Source organism: Cnephaeus nilssonii, assembly GCF_951640355.1.
Source record: "Cnephaeus nilssonii genome assembly, chromosome: 5".
Taxonomy (NCBI): domain Eukaryota; kingdom Metazoa; phylum Chordata; class Mammalia; order Chiroptera; family Vespertilionidae; genus Cnephaeus; species Cnephaeus nilssonii.
In genome coordinates, this window is record NC_137076.1 from 9881879 (window position 1) to 9898154 (window position 16276).

General features: G+C 52.3%; 1 protein-coding gene across 1 annotated transcript in view; it reads left to right on the top strand.

Annotated features, from left to right (window-relative positions):
* The window catches only part of ADAMTS2 (ADAM metallopeptidase with thrombospondin type 1 motif 2), a 262993-nt gene that overhangs the window by 175405 nt on the left and 71312 nt on the right, over positions 1-16276 (top strand). Inside the window, exon 6 of the mRNA XM_079771375.1 lies at positions 11361-11517. Within this exon, the coding sequence (XP_079627501.1) occupies positions 11361-11517 (157 nt within the window). The remainder of the gene's footprint in view (positions 1-11360; positions 11518-16276) is intronic.

The window sequence follows — 16276 nt, forward strand, 5'->3', positions numbered from 1 at the left end:
TACCATGTAACCTGCACCTGGGTGCTTCTGTGGGCAGAAGAGGAAGCACAGGAGCTGTGGGCACGGGCAGCTCTGGGAGAGCTCCACCTGGCCCTTCTCCCGCCTGGTCACTCTGAAGCCCATTAGGGACTAGCTGGGGGCGTTGTGCACACCTTCCTTCACCAGTTGACTGGCCAGGAAGCTGCGAGAGGTACTCGGCCTGGTATGCAGGCTGATGGCCGTGCACTCTAGACACACAGTCTCAGGGAAGGGAAGCCTGGGGAGGCCCATGCCTGGCAATCCAGCCCAGCCTCCATTCACAGGCAGGGGTCTTTGGAATGTCCTTCTGGACTCCCCCTTGTCCCTAGTGGAGTAGCCATCAACATGTTCCCTCTTCCCCCGATTCCTTCCTCTCCCCAGATCTGGTCCTTCCATCCCTTCCAGCCCCAGCCTGGGGCCCCTCCCCAAGGACCCTCCTGTGTCTGAGGAATTCTCAGGCTTCTAGAATGAGGGATGGGCACAGTTCTATCCCCTCCGTATCTCTTTCTAACACTGGAGACAAAAAATGGGAAACTTGGGGTCCTGGGAGTAGAAAGGGGAGAAGAAGCATTCACTGGTGTGGGCACCGGTGGCAGATGGTGTTTCCCAGGTTGCTCCCATATTGGTTTAAAAGAGAACCTGGGAATTGGGCAAGGCTCCTTGCTTACCGTGCTGGCATCTCATTGGCTCTTACTCAGCTTGAAAAGTGTCTGAGTCCTTCACAGTATTGGTCACTCAATTGAACAAAGCCTCCCTATTTTAACATCTCCCTTCTGGTAGCCATCCCTTTGGTCTCTGTATGAGTCTCTTTTTGTTTGGTTTGGTTTTTTGTTTTTTTTTTATATTCCATATAAATGAAACCATACAGTGTCCTTCTCTGTCTGACTTATCTCACTTAGTATAATATGGTGAGGATGTGGAGAAAAGGGAACCCCTGTGCACTGTTGTGGGACTGCAGACTGGTGCAGCCACTGTGGAAAACAGGAGGGAAATTCCTCAAAAAAACTAAAAATAGAATTACCATATGACCCAGCAATCCCACTTCTGTGTATTTATCTGGGGGCAGGGGGCCAAAAACCACTAATTTGTAAAAATATATGCACCCTGATTTGCATTTCTCCTGTGTTCGGAACGGGTAGGTGGGGGGCTGTGGCTTAGGCGAGTATGGGCACCATTGAAGGGAGGACTGTGGTGGGCTGTGCTGGGGCCATGGCCACAGGGATGGAGAAAGGAGGGCAGACAAAAGAGAACTTGAGGGGCAAAATCAGCAAAGTGTGGGTGCTAAGTGGATGAAAGTGGAGAGGCTCTGAGTCTCTGCCGTGGGCCACCAAGTAGATGGTGGTGCAGACCATGAGAAACAGGGTGTGGGGAAGAAGGCGACGAGTTCAGCTGGAAATGGTTGGGTGCCCTCCCAGTGGGGATGGCTTGGGAGAGGCTGACAGAGGGGTCTGCAGCCCTGTGTCAGAGGTGAGCGCGGTTTTCGAAGGCATTGGAGTAGTGCGAGGGAAGCATGCCAAGTTGTGGGAGTCTGAGAAAGCCCAGGGCACAGAAGGCACGGGCAGAGCAAGGGGCCTGAATGCTCCATAGGAGCTGAGAAGGTATCTCTTGATTTTTTAAAAATCTGAAAACTAGTCACCAGGAAGCCCATTAGGAGACGTTGTGCACAGATGGGAACAGATGGGAACATGACAACCAACATGTTTAAAGGTAGAAAAAGAATCAAATGTCTCTGAAAGTGTTCTGCGTAGCTCATTCGTAGGATGTTCACAGGTATTAACACAGGAAATCGAGGGGTTCCATGGTCAATTGCTTACGTCTGAAAAATGTTTGCAAAACAAGGTAAAACAGGTATTCCTGACAGCAAAATTCCTCAGAGACTTCACTATGGAAATGTGCACGGTGAAGCTCCAAGAGCTGGATCAGCACGCAGTTTCTCAAACCTATTTCTCAACAGAACCCTTTCTCTCATCTAATCAGCTTTCTACACAACTTGCTTTGAGAAATGCTGCCCTTGAGGCAGTCACAGTAAAATTGGCAGCAATAAAGAAACACATAACTTTGTTCCTGATATTCTGGAAATTCTAGACAACGTCAAATGACACGAAACCAACATTGGAAAAGAGCAGATAAAATTACAATTATTTGCTGATAAATTATGTGCCTGGAAAACCCAAAGGAATCCAATGTAAAGTTTTTAGAGTTATTAAAGGATTTTCGTGGCATGGCCAAATATAAGACAATTATACAAAAATTAGAAATTTCTGTCTGAGCCCACAATGCCCTGGTAGTAGGGATAATAGGGAAAGAAAAGTTCCCTTTACCATAGAAACCAAAATATAAAATGCCTAGAATTGACCTAATAAGATAGACACAGGGCCCATGGGAAGAAAATTGAACACTGTTGATAGGGGAAAAATAGAAGTAAAGGAAGAGACATCTGCTGTGCCTTCCGGGAAGACTGGCAACATAGTAGAGATGTGGATTTTTTCCAGATTAATAATTGGAAATTTGATGAAATAATTCTAAGGTTCATCTAGAAACAGTCAAGAATGGCTGAGAAATCCCTGAAAGCCAATCAAATAAAAAGGGATTTACTTCAAAAGCTTTGTAAAGTGAAAATATTTAAAAGCATACTGTGAGGGCTTGCCGGGGTGGGAGGGAATGGCGGGGGGGAGGTGTCAATTGGGGAAAAAGGAGACATATGTAAAACTTTAGACAATAAAAATAAATAAATAAATAAAAGCATACTGTATTTGGATAAGTATTAACAGATCAATTGAATAAAATATATAGCTCTCAAAACACCCCTCATATAAATAACTAAACATGTGGTAAATATAAGTAGTACAGTTAAGGCTTATAAATAAACATATCATCAAAATAAATTTCACATATAGTGAATTAAATATGTCATATAAATATAGGCTAAGAAAAAACAACAGCTATTTAAATCATACAAACCAAGAAAGAAGTATTGGTTATCAAGGGCTTCTTAAGCATAAATACAGTCGAAGGGAATTTTAAAGGGAAGATAGCTATATTTAAGCACTTAAAATATACAACTTCTGTCAAAAAACACAATGGAAAGACAAACCTAAGCAAGAAAAATATTTGCAATATGGTGAAAATATCTTACTATATGAAGAGCTCTTCTAAATTATAGGAAAACATAATTGGCAATGGAAATAAACAGGTAGCAGAAGAAAAAATACAAGTGGCCTAAAAAGGGGAAAATACTTAACTTCACTATTCATCAAGGAAATAAGACAATTGACCATTTGAAAAGTGTTAACTGTGTTAAGATTAAGAAGCGGGAGTTACTGCTGTTTGGGTGAATGAGGCAGTATGCTCTTTGGCCTGAGGATAAATGTGTACACATTTCTAGAAGGAACTGTGACAGTATTTGTCACTGTCCTCCAAGGTCCTTCATGATTTCATTTATTTCTCCGCCTCTATCCCAAAGCAGTTATCAGAGCTGTGGTTGAGTTTTAGCACCAAAATCAGCGGTCACGTTGATTGATGGTAAAGTATAAACAACTGGGCCCTAGCTGGTTTGGCTCAGTAGATAGAGCGTCGGCCTGCGGACTGAAGGGTCCCAGGTTCGATTCCAGTCAAGGGCATATGCCCGGGTGGCAGGCTTGATCCCCCTTGGGGGGCGTGCAGGAGGCAGCTGATCAATGATTCTCTCTCATTATTGATGTTTCTATCTCTTGCCCTTTCCCTTACTCTCTGAAATCAATAAAAATATATTTTAAAAAAATAAAGTATAAACAATTGGAAATGATCCAGATTGGCTCATGGTGGAGTCTAGTTAGGTCGGTACAGTGCATCTGTGGGAGTCTAGGTGGCCAGCAGGTCCCATTTCCCAGCACTGGGAAAGGATTACAGCATATGGCAAATGAGTTTGTTCTTGGTTATTGTTGTATTTTTTTTAAAGGATACAAATTACAGTGTGATCTTAATTTTACCTACAAATATATTTATAGAGGGACTGGAATAAAATAAAACAGTAGGCAGTAGGCTATTGATTTTTAATTTCTTATTTGTACTTTATTGACTCTCCTTAATTTATCATGATAAGTATGTTTCTTTTATAACAGTGTACTTTTAATTATGAAAAATAGTTTACCTTAAAAAAAAAAAACTTTTTAAAATGGTGGAGTTCAAGTAATGCTCTTTAACTGAATGACAGCACCTGAAGAGGGTCTCCAGGGGCAGGCCACCGGCTCTGTCATGGCCAACATGTTATTGCTCACTTGAAGGAGGACACGGAGGGACTTCATGCTTACTCCTGGCACCTTATCTCTGAGGGAGTTTGGGGACGGATGGGGAGGGGTTCTTCTGCCCTGCAGGCACCGTCTTACCTTTCCTGTGTCCCAGCCTGGAGACTCTGGCACCTGCATGCATGGGGAGCATTTGATCAGAGTGAGGCCGCATCACCCAGGTGTGCAGGCACATCCCTCACAGCCATGGCCATGGTACTGCCCCTATCTGCTCTTCATGGGGAAGGGTTGTGCTTTCCGTGGGCCACATTGGTACTCTACCCCAAGTTACCTATAGAGAGTCGGGAGGAGGGGAGTGAGCACGGACCGTTTTGTCAGGGTACAGCCTACTCCCCTCGGAGTCGGGGACGGTATGGGGACCTGCACGACCATGGGGCTTCCTGGAGCCCACAGCCAGCAAGGCAGGTGGCCAAGGGCACTTGGGCAGTGGGATAGCTTCAGTGAGAGCAGGATCAGTACAGTGAGAATGAGTGGGCAGAAAGGGACCAATGTCCTCCTCACTTCTCTGTCTTCCCACTGGGAGCGATTTGGAAATCGATGATGGCGAGGAGACTGGAAGGGAAAACGGGCTAGATGCATGCTTCCAGAGCTAAATCCAGACAGGGCCCAATGCACCCGAGGCAGACCGCTGCCGATGGCCTCAGAGGAGTCAGAATAGAAGATGTAGCAGACTGTGGGTATGCCGGCCCCATGTCATCCCTGGTCTCCTCAACCTGGACAGAAGGGACATCATGCTGCTGGCCTCTCTGCCAGCCCTGGGGATCCAGCCAGCTGACCGATCTCTTGTAGCAAAGTTCACTCCCTGCTCTGCCCACCTTCTCCTGGAAGCCCATGGCCCATGTCAGACCCATGAGACCATGGCAGGTCCCTGGGGAAGTCTGACACCCATCAGGCCTCTTTGTCCCAGGGGATTCCAGAATGTTACAGGGCCAGACTGATGCTCTGTTCTCCTTTGCAGAGTGGCTGGATTGTGAAGGAGAGGTGAAGTCCTGGGTGGGAGTCAGTTTCCTTAAGGAAGACAGGCTGCAGAAGTGCGAGCAGAGGATACTAGAGTTAGGAGTCTGCAAAAAACCCAGCCTTGACTTTTTATTATTAAATTCCATAAAGCCACTCCATCAAATTGCTAGAAACGTTTCTCATTTCTGTTTGTATTGCTGTGGGCTGTAACAGTTTGTGTCCACCGGCCACAGACGCCACATTGCACAGCACCCAGGCAAGACCCTGTGTACAGGTCTCTGAGGGACCCATGTCCTGGGAAGCAGGAGGAGATGTGTCCCAAGCAGCTGCTCCAGGCCCATCCAGACTGATCCTGGGACCTACCTGCTCCCCAGGAGTGGAGCACAAGGCCCTGTGCAGTCACAAATAAACAGACTGGGCACCAGGAAGGCAACAGCTGGTGAGGGTGACCTGGATGGAGTGGGTCACCCAGGCAGGTGCAGCCCAGCCGGGCTCTGAGGGGCTAGAGGCACAGCAATGGATGTCTGTGAAGATGTTTTCTGTTCAGAGGAGATGCCTCCATCCCAGGAGCGTTTAAACTTGGCAAAGCCAAGGAGACTGTAGCCAGGACCCCGGTGAGGAGAGGTGCCTGCTCTGCATCCTCCCAAGGCCCATGGGGACTATGGGGTGCTGTGAGGCTGAGACCCAGACTTGGAGCAGAAAGTGACCCAGGTGTTCAGACCATCCCATTACTCATTCCAGTTCGTAACAGAAACAGACCATCTCCCCCATGCCTATCCCCAGCCCAGTCCCCACTCACCCCACCCGCCTCTGGCTCCAGGGGGGAATAAAACTGGTAGCACTTTTGTCTAAGACATGTTTGTCTTCCAGCTTATGAGAAGCTTATGAGTTATCTCAAGTTTTTCCCAAAACAACATTTTTCTTCATTTCCTTAAAAAAACAGCAGAAGAAAAACATAAGCTTATTTTATACACTATGCCATCAGCCAGGGAGCAGAACAGCCACACTTGAGGGTTGCATAGCAACTGCTTTTCAATTGATTTTTTGAGAAGTCACCAAAGTACTGAACTGTTCTCACTTTAAATATTTCCTAGGATGATGAAAACCAAAGCAAATGGGAACTAGAGACTTGGGGGCAATCAGAGAAGAACAACAGGTTTCCTGCCACGAAAGCCAGGTCAAGACGAACACTCGTAGGAATTTTTCAGCATTGGAGAGGAAAGGCTGGGAAAATTCCGAGTCTCTTGGTGGAAGGCAAGAGAAGAGAGTTCTGGGGGTGAGGACTCAGCATGCCCAGAGCCACAGTGCCCAAGGGCTCAGTGCCACTGTCCTCATACTGTGTGTCCTGGCTACCATCCGCCTGCTCTGGACCTCCGCTTATTTACCTGTGTGAGGGGCAGTATAGGATTTCAAAGCAGCCCCGGGATAGCCCCCAGTTCTCCCCAGAGTCTGGGTCCAGCCCCCAACCTGCTGGTGGCCAGCCCCTGGTCATGCCAGCCCCCTGGTGAGCTGGACCTGCCAGCATGCAGAGAAGGATGAGGGCATATTGTGCTGGACCTTACTCTGGGAGGCCAGCTGTGGCTAAGCCTGGGAAGGGTCTTGCTGAGACCCCTGTGCTTGGCTGTCTCTGGCAATAGGCTCCCAGCCTTGGGGAAGAAGGATTTTTAGAACATGCCCTAATGACATGGAGTCCCAGCAGAGAAATGAGGAGCTCGCCTTCTGGTGTCACTTGATATCTGAGCTCCCAGAGGCTGGAGCTGCAGGGAGAAAGACCCCCAGCCTCAGGGGAGCCCACGCTGCCCCGGCAGGGATGCAATGTGAATTCTGCCCATGTTGATCCTTCAGCAAGTTATCTACCACCACTGAGCCTTAGTGTCCCCAGGAAGACGAGCACACACTAGCAACTACAGCAGCAAGGAGGAGGCTCGTGTGAGTTGCTGTCTGCAGTGCCCCCTTGGGGGAAGGCCCTGTCTGTCACCCCTTAGGTGACTTCATTTCCCAACACAGCAGCTCTACGGGACAGTCACCTCATCAGGCCCACCTGACAGTGAGACTCTGGCACCAAGAGGCAGAGGGACCTGCCAGAGTCACCCATTAGCAAGCCACCTTGCTCTGGGAAGGAGGGGCCAGACTCCATTACTCCAAAGGCTGGGGAGAGTGAGCTCCAGGCTGCTTGTGCCTTGCTCTCCTCAAGAGTTCCTGCATGCTGGTGGTCCCCACGGAGGGCAGTTTTGCTACCCCCCCAAGGGGGATGCTAATGGCATCTGATAGGTAGCAGCTGGAATGCTGTTCCACACCCTAGAGTGCACAGGATAGTCCCCCCCAGCAGAGAGGTCCTGGCCCAGCTGTCAGCAGGGCAGAGGTGGGGTAGTGTGCCCTGCTTTCCTGAACTCGGTGAGCCCTGCCCCTTACCAGGCCTGGGCTCTGTGCAAGCTGTCTCGTTTCCTGTGTGTTTTGAAGGGTAGGGCCAGGGCAGTTGAAAGGCTTTGGCAGACTGAAGCCAACCCTCTAGGGCATGAGCCCCCAAAGCTTCGGGCGACCCCTTTGGGTACACTGGCTCCCCCAGGGACTAGAGTCATACCTCCATCTTTATCATCATTGTCATGACAGTGACAGGACAAGGAACATTTGTAAGCATTGACGGTTATGGTCAGAAGCCACTATACTCCTGCCTCTGCACGGGTTGTACCCATTTTTCAGATGGGAAGCTCAGGACAGTGAGGTAACTTGTCTACGAACATGAAGCAGATAAGGGAGGAGCTAGTCACATACCAGTGCTCTCCTGCTACCCAGATGAGCCCCACCTGTCACCTGCGGGTGCCCTGGTGAACGCTGAACCGGCTTAGGGACCCTTAGGCAGAGCTGTCCCTGGCCTGGAGCAGGTGGGGGCAGAGACTGCAGGTTTGTCTCCATCTCCTGGACTGAAGGAGGGAAGAGCTGAAATAACTCAGCTCAGTCTGGAGCAAACAATGGAAATGTCCGAGTGCAGTGATTGCAACAGAGCATTTAGGGCGGGTCTTCATGGACTTTTCCAGTGTGGGACCCCAGAGGCTGTCTCCAGCTTCTGAAGTCCCCACTGCTGGGTGCCAACGAGGCTCAGAGCTGCAGCCCAAACAGGGGCTCCACTAACAGCCCAGCCTGGCCCTGCAGTCTTAGGCAGCAGCGCCACCTTGTGACCACCTCAGGGCTGCCCTGCCTCTCCTGTGGCCCACCTCTACCCCTTTCTAGTGGTTGGACTGGGGCAAGTTACTTCAATTGTCTGAGACGTGGTTCCTCATCCTGAAAACAGGAAAATGACAGCACCTATATATTAGGGCAGTTGTATGGTTTAAATAGATAATGCATGGCAACTTGGAGCCCGGGAATCAGCTCACAGGGGCCGTGGTACAGGACCCCACAGCCGCCACCCAGCCCAGGATGCAGACATATCCCATCCACTGGACAGCTGTGCGTTGGCTCCCTCTGGGGGAGGGCTGGTGGTCTGTGAGTTCCATGATGATTCCTTGGCCACCCCCTTGCTGAGCTCACACCTGGTCCCCAGCCCAGCACACGTGGGAATAGGCTCAGTCTCACAGAGAAGCTTTCCTAGAGCCCAGGTAGAATAGAGAGGAGCAGGCAGCCAGAAGACAGGGGCCGTTGGGCAGCGAGAAATGCAGCCGCCGCAAGCAGATCCCTCGGCCTCTCCAGGTCATTTCTGAAGGAGAAATAGATGAGTCTCCTATCCTGGCTCAGAGGAGAGCCACTGCTCAGATGCTGTGATATCTGGCAAGGGCAGGGAATGGCAGGACCTGAGGTAGCCCAGAGAGGGTGGCCCATCTGAGGGCTGCATGGGCGCAAGCGGGTCACAGAAGAAGAGAAGAAGGTCGGGTGGGGGCACTACAGCCCAAGTGGCCCACGTAGTTTAGACCTCCCTCCTGGGCCCCGCTGCCCCCTGACTCTGGACACCTCTGTGAGGGGCCTTTGAAGCATGTGAGAAGATCGGAGGCGGTGTTCAGGAAGTGGGACAAGTAGGTCAAAGAAAGGGAGGGCCTGGGCTACAGGAGGCAGGAGCTCATGGGTTTTTGTTTTGGGGCTGCCACCAGGATAGGCAAAGCTACTTGAGCCTTTTGAACCTCAGCTCCACTGACCTAACTTGAGTCTCAGGCCGGCTCTGAGAAGAGGTGGGCAGAGCACCTGGACTGATCACCCATAAGCTTCCTCCTGAGCAAGCAAGCTGGGCCCAAAAAGACCACCCCATGACTGTGCCCCTCGGCACTGTAGACCTCACACCTACCCTGCGAGTTTTCGGTCCTCCCCCCATGCCTCCTGCATAGGCCCCATTGCCAGAAAACGTCCTTGTTCTTGCACCACTCCGGTCTGTGACTTACTTCACTAGGATCCAGTAGAGCTTTTTATAAGTCTCGTCTCCCAGGCGCATTTGGCTCTGTGCATGGGACCTGGGAACTGTTCTGCCATCTTGTAAGTCACTGACTTAGATGACACATGAGACTCCTGGCAATGACCGGCCCCCTCCCTGGCCCGGGATTATTCTTTCTTCTGTGAAACATCCTGGCTTATCTGCAATACCTTATACCTCATCCACAGATGTGTGGCTATGCTTGATGGACATATATATGGGAGAAAAGAAACAGAATGCCCACACACGTCCACCAAGGAATGCATATCACTCTACTTTACAGACAGATGTATTTAAAGAGGGATGAGCCCCAACCGGTTTGGCTCAGTGGATAGAGTGTCAGCCTGCGGACTCAAGGGTCCCAGGTTCAATTCCAGTCAAGGGCATGTACCTTGGTTGCGGGCACATACCCAGTGGGGAATGTGCAGGAGGCAGCTGATCTATGTTTCTCTCTCATCGATGTTTCTAGCTCTCTATCCCTCTCCCTTCCTCTCTGTAAAAAAATCAATAAAATATATTTTAAAAAATAAAATAAAATAAAGAGGGATGAAGCAGCCCTGGCCAAATGGCTCAGTTGGTTAGAGCTTTGTCCCAGGATGCCAAGGTTGTGGGTTTGACATATGGCCAGCACACATATAAGAAGCAACCAATGAATGCATAAATAAGTGGAACAACAAACCAATGTTTCTCTCTCACTCTTTCTCTCTCTCTCTCTCTCTCTCTCTCTCTCTCATCAATCAACAAATTCTTTTTTAAAAAGAAGAGGAAAAATCATGCCCAGGACTCTTATCTTGGAGGGAAGCACTGCGGTGGCAGGAGTGTGTGGTGAAAGCAGAAGCGGAAATGCCGTGAGGACAGAGAGGAAGGGCAGCCTGCTGCCTGGAGCAGCCTCCCTTCTGGGAGGCCGTGCTGCATGTTTCTTGGGGACGCAGTCTAGGCCGGGGGATTGAATACAGACTTTGGTTTTAGGCTTCCTGGGTTGGGATCTCAACTCTGCTTTCTAGCTGTGTGACCTGAGGGAAGTTACTTGACTTCTCCCAGCCTCAGTTTCCTCTTCTCAGGCTGACTGTGAAGCCTGAATGGCAATGCCACCGTGCAGAGCGTGGCTATCCGTGGGCACCACATAAACGGCATGTGACTGCTCTTCTCCGTGGCTCCTAAGGGAATTGGCTCTGTGCCCCTGTTCTTTATGGGGCCCCTTTGCTGTAATCTGCTGTAGCTTTCCCCTCTATTGTATCGTTTTCTGTAAATGTCTTCAAACATAGGGTTCTCTCCCCTTCTCTGGGCTGGCACACCACATAAGAATTCCTTCCCCCCGCCCTCCCGCCCCCGCCCTGAACCCTTCCCAACTTGTAAGTTCTTCAGGGTGCAGTCCACATGGCATTTGCCTCCTGTCCAAGGCCTGCACACAATAGGTGCCTGATCGGATGCAGGGAGCTGTGTAAATGGGGTGGGCTGAATGGACCTATTTGAGGCCCTGAAAACTCACATCTCACCTGAAAACTGCACAGTGACTTTGTGTGGAAACTCGCTGGGGAGCCAAGAATGGAACCAAATGGAAGCAAGTCCTGAGAGGACTGGGCAGGGGCCACTGTGCCACCTGGACCAGGCCCCCAATGGATGGGGTCTGTCAATACCACAGCCTGCCCAGCCCCCCAGCTAGTCCACAAGACACTAACCTCTCTTCCATCTCTCCTTCCCTGCAGTCCATGAGCCTTATTGAGATCGGGAACCCTTCTCAAAGCCTGGAGAATGTCTGCCGGTGGGCTTACCTCCAGCAGAAGCCGGACACAGACCACGATGAATACCATGATCACGCCATCTTCCTCACACGGCAAGACTTTGGGCCTTCAGGCATGCAAGGTGAGCTTGCTCCTACAAGGGTTCAGAAAGGAAGGAGGCTGAGTATGAGACACTGGCCCTACAGGGGTCCTGGAAGCCTTGGCCCAGGCCAGGGAAGGGTGTCAGAGCAGGGGGGCTGTGGCCACTTCAGCCCTGGAAGAGCGTGAGTCAGGGCTGATGAGCCCTGGGTCTCAAAAACCACCAGGGCCTCTGCCATTTCCCCCAGGAAACCTCATGCCCAGGGGAAACAGTGGAGATCAGAGGTGGTGAAGTGGGCAGAGTCTAGGGCTGGCACCCGAGACATCAGATAGGATCTGAGGCTGAATTTCAGAGTTGTTGGTTGCCCCCGATTAAAAAAAAAAAATTGAATAAGATTTCAACCATTGCAATTTTACAGATTTTACTTTAAAATTCAAACTATGTAAAACTGGCAGATCTAAAAGAAGAAATTGACAAGTCTACCATCATAGTCAAAGATTTTCATGTATTTTTCTTAGTAATAGAAAAGACAACAGATAAGAACATTACTAAGGCTATAGAAGATTTGAATTAAAAAAGTGGACCTAGTTGACATATATAGAATACTGCACCTAACTACTTGAGAATACCCAATCTTTATGAGCACACATGAAAAATTATCCAAACAGGCTATGCTGGGTCATAGGACAGTCTCAACAAAATGCAAAAGATCAAAATCACACAGAATATGTTCCCTGACAAGACTGGAAAAGAAAGATAACTTGGAAATGTATGTATGTATGGAAATTAAATAATATACTCATAAATAATTCATGGTTCAAAGAAGAAGTAATGGTAGAAATTAGAATATATTTTTAAACTGAATGGTAATGACAATCTGACATGAAAACTTGTGGATGTAACTAACACAATTATTAGATTGATATTTGTAGCCTTAAGAAATTTATAAAAGGACATCAAGCTAAACTCTATAAATATAGAAGGAAGGAAATTATAAAGATAAGAGTTAAAATTAAAAACAATAGTGCAGTGGAGAAAATAAATAAAACCAAAATTTGCTTGTTTGAAAAACATGGATTAAAACAGAAGAGCCCTGAGAGAGAAGCCAAGATGGCGGCAGAGGTGAACGGCTGATCTGCTGCCTCGCATGGCAGTTTTGGAAAAACAACTAAAAGATGGACTGGTGAGCGCGGCGACTCCTGCTCGCGTCTCCCCAGACCGGGCGGCGGCTCCTCTCAGCCAGCACCGCAGCCGGGGCCATGAGCTCGTGGGCGCCGCGGCAGCTGCTGTGTCGGCGGCCGCGGACTCGGCGCAGCGGCTCTCGGTGAAGGAAGAGACCATCTTTCTGCGAGACGGGCCCACCCGCGTCACCGACCTGGCCCAGCTCCCCACTGAGATCCTCGGGGCCCCGGAGACTGCCAACACCGACTTAGAGGATTCTTAAGACTTCCTGTCTTACACTCAAGTCCTCTAGCCATTTTGAGAGAGGAGGACCAAGAAGGCAGCAAAATCAAACAAAGGAACTTCGCGCACAGCAATTTCAAAGTTAAACAAAGGAACTTCGCCGCGCACAGAGCTCCTGCCACCCAGAACCACAGGAGAGCTGGCTGAATGGTGGATTTACAGCTAAGAGAGAAGAGGAAAGAGCGAACTCTGGAGAAGCTGAGGTGCGGAGGCGCGTGGGTCGGGGGAAGGGACTTGTGGCTTTTGTTCCAATCCTAGGGGAGATTAGCTCCCCAGACGCCTGCGGGAAGAGGCTGGACTCTCGGCCTTCCTGTCGGAGAGTGGGAGTGACTTCCTTGTGGAGGTGCGCCCAGCAATCAGTGTTTGCTGCGCTGGAGTGCGGAATGAGGGGGCTTGGAAACGTGGAAAACAGAAAAAGCAGACTTGCAGCCAGTGCGGTTCGCCTCGCCATGGCCTGGTGGCGCCCTGAGGCCCCGCCCCGCCCTGAGACCCGCCCCGCCCTGGGACCCGCCCCGCTCGTTTTGCAGGTCCGCCCCGCACGTCTTGCAGGCACACCTGGGCTCCAAGCAACGGCTTTTGCATGTGGGTGGCCTGCCCTATGGCAGCTTGACCAGATAAACTGCGGTTCTAGTCGGACTGCTCTAGGGACGCTCAGACATGAGGAGGAAACTGCAGTTTTTGCCGTAAGTCCTGCTGAGTGGTCTCAGGTAGTAGCTGACCTACACACCATTGGAGACCCAGAAACGAGGGCATCTAGTGGTCGGTGTGAGATGACACCAGATTTCAACCACTCGCATAAAGGACACATTCCAGAGGCAGAATCAATGAGCGCCAAAGCCTTGCTGCACCAAGACCCGGCCCATAAATCTGTCTCCTACACAGCAACTCTTCCTTTATAGACACAGAGGATCTGCACGGCCAATTGGCCTGGAGGACAATTCCTCCCAGCGACACCAACAACAATCAAGACTTAACTATACAAAGGAAGACCAAGATGGAGGCATAGGGCGGAAGCCTGATTGCTGCCTACCACAACAATTTTGAGTCTACGACGGGAGAGCGGAGCAGACACCATCCAGAACCACCGGAGGGCTGACTGAGCAGATGCTCTACAACTAGAATAAAAGAGAGGGGTACTCGGGATGATGCTGATGCCGGCGACCCAAAGATCACACTTTAAGAACTACGGCTCAGACGACACAGTGGCGGCCTGGAACGTGCTCGGCGCAGTTCCCCCGGCGGTCTCCGGCTGAGGGGAAGGCCCCACTCGCTGCCGAGCACGGACAGACGAGCCCCTGGGAGACATGGGGTGGGAGACTCCGCGCTTGCTGACCTCCGAGTCCTTCAAGAATCTCAACGCCCCGGAAGCGGCCAGGTGCGCACGCTCGGTGACTGGCCACCGCTGCAGACCCAAGGGCCGACGCAGCCACCCCGGACCAGCCCGCTGCCACGCACCGGGCACACCGGAGCTTCGCCGAGCCTGCCGCCCAACGAGTTCTGCGGCGGCTGCCCTGGAGCTCTGAGAAAATGGCCGAAGGAATTACTGAGATGGAATTGACCAACAGGAAATGGGATCAAGAAGACGAAACCCCGCTGGGTCCCGGATCCGGGTGAAGCTGCGCGCCCCTGGGTCCGGGTGAGGCTGGGAACTGGGTCAGGGTGAGTCTGGGTCCCGGGTCCGGGCGAGGCCGCGGGCCCCTGGATCCGGGTGAGCCTGGGCCCCGGGTCCGGACGAGGCCGCGGGCCCCTGGATCCGGGTGAGCCTGGGCCCCGGGTCCGGGCGGGGCCGCGGGCCCCTGGATCCGGGTGAGCCTGGGCCCCGGGTCCGGGCGGGGCCGCGGGCCCCTGGATCCGGGTGAGCCTGGGCCCCGGGTCCGGGCGGGGCCGCGGGCCCCTGGATCCGGGTGAGCCTGGGCCCCGGGTCCGGGCGGGGCCGCGGGCCCCTGGATCCGGGTGAGCCTGGGCCCCGGGTCCGGGCGGGGCCGCGGGCCCCTGGATCCGGGTGAGCCTGGGCCCCGGGTCCGGGCGGGGCCGCGGGCCCCTGGATCCGGGTGAGCCTGGGCCCCGGGTCCGGGCGGGGCCGCGGGCCCCTGGATCCGGGTGAGCCTGGGCCCCGGGTCCGGGCGGGGCCGCGGGCCCCTGGATCCGGGTGAGCCTGGGCCCCGGGTCCGGGCGAGGCCGCGGGCCCCTGGATCCGGGTGAGGCCGCGGGCCTCGGGTCCGGGCGAGGCCGCGGGCCCCTGGATCCGGGTGAGGCCGCGGGCCCCGGGTCCAGGCGAGGCCGCAGGCCCCGGGTCCGGGTGAGGCCGCGGGCCCCTGGATCCGGGCGAGGCCGCAGGCCCCGGGTCCGGGTGAGGCCGCGGGCCCCTGGATCCGGGTGAGCCTGGGTCCCGGGTCCGGGTGAGGCCGCAGGCCCCAGGATCTGGGTGAGGCCGCGGGCCCCTGGATCCGGGTGAGCCTGGGTCCCGGGTCCGGGCGAGGCCGCAGGCCCCGGGTCCGGGTGAGCCTGGGTCCCGGGTCCGGGTGAGCCTGGGTCCCGGGTCCGGGTGAGGCCGCGGGCCCCTGGATCCGGGTGAGCCTGGGTCCCGGGTCCGGGTGAGGCCGCGGGCCCCAGGATCCGGGTGAGCCTGGGTCCCGGGTCCGGGTGAGGCCGCGGGCCCCTGGATCCGGGTGAGCCTGGGTCCCGGGTCCGGGTGAAGCCGTGCCCCCCCTGGGTCTGGCTGAGACCAAACCAGAGGTAGTCGGACCTGCATTATCACCATTTGTCCACCATCCAGAGCTGAGGGGTCAGTGCCGACATGTACTCATAAGGAACTGGTGGACATTGATATTGGGTCTCAAAAGAACTGTTGGTCCAGAAAGAAACTCACTACAGACTGATTTTTTGCCTGTCAGCATAACTATTATTGCCCGTCGCACATTCAATTCTTATAAGTACATCTCTAGTGACACATGATTTCGCTCATCTAGGGGAAATGATGAACAACATGGACTGATGAACAAGAACAGAACCAGAAACAAGGAGGCACCGATCGGACTATCGGGCCTCAGAGGGAGGATAGGGGAGGGTGGGGGGAGAAGGGAGAGATCAACCAAAGGTCTTGTGTGCATGCATAAGAGCCTAACCAATGGTTAAGTTCAACAGGGGGTTGGGGCATCCATGGGGAGGGGGGTGGGATGGGAATGGGGGGATGAGGACAAATATGTGACACCTTAATCAATAAAGAAATTAAAAAATAAAAAAAACAAAAAAAAAACAGAAGAGCCCTTAGCAATACTAATTTTTAAAAAGAAAAAAATTCAAATTTACTAAAATCATAAATGTAAAAGGACATCAT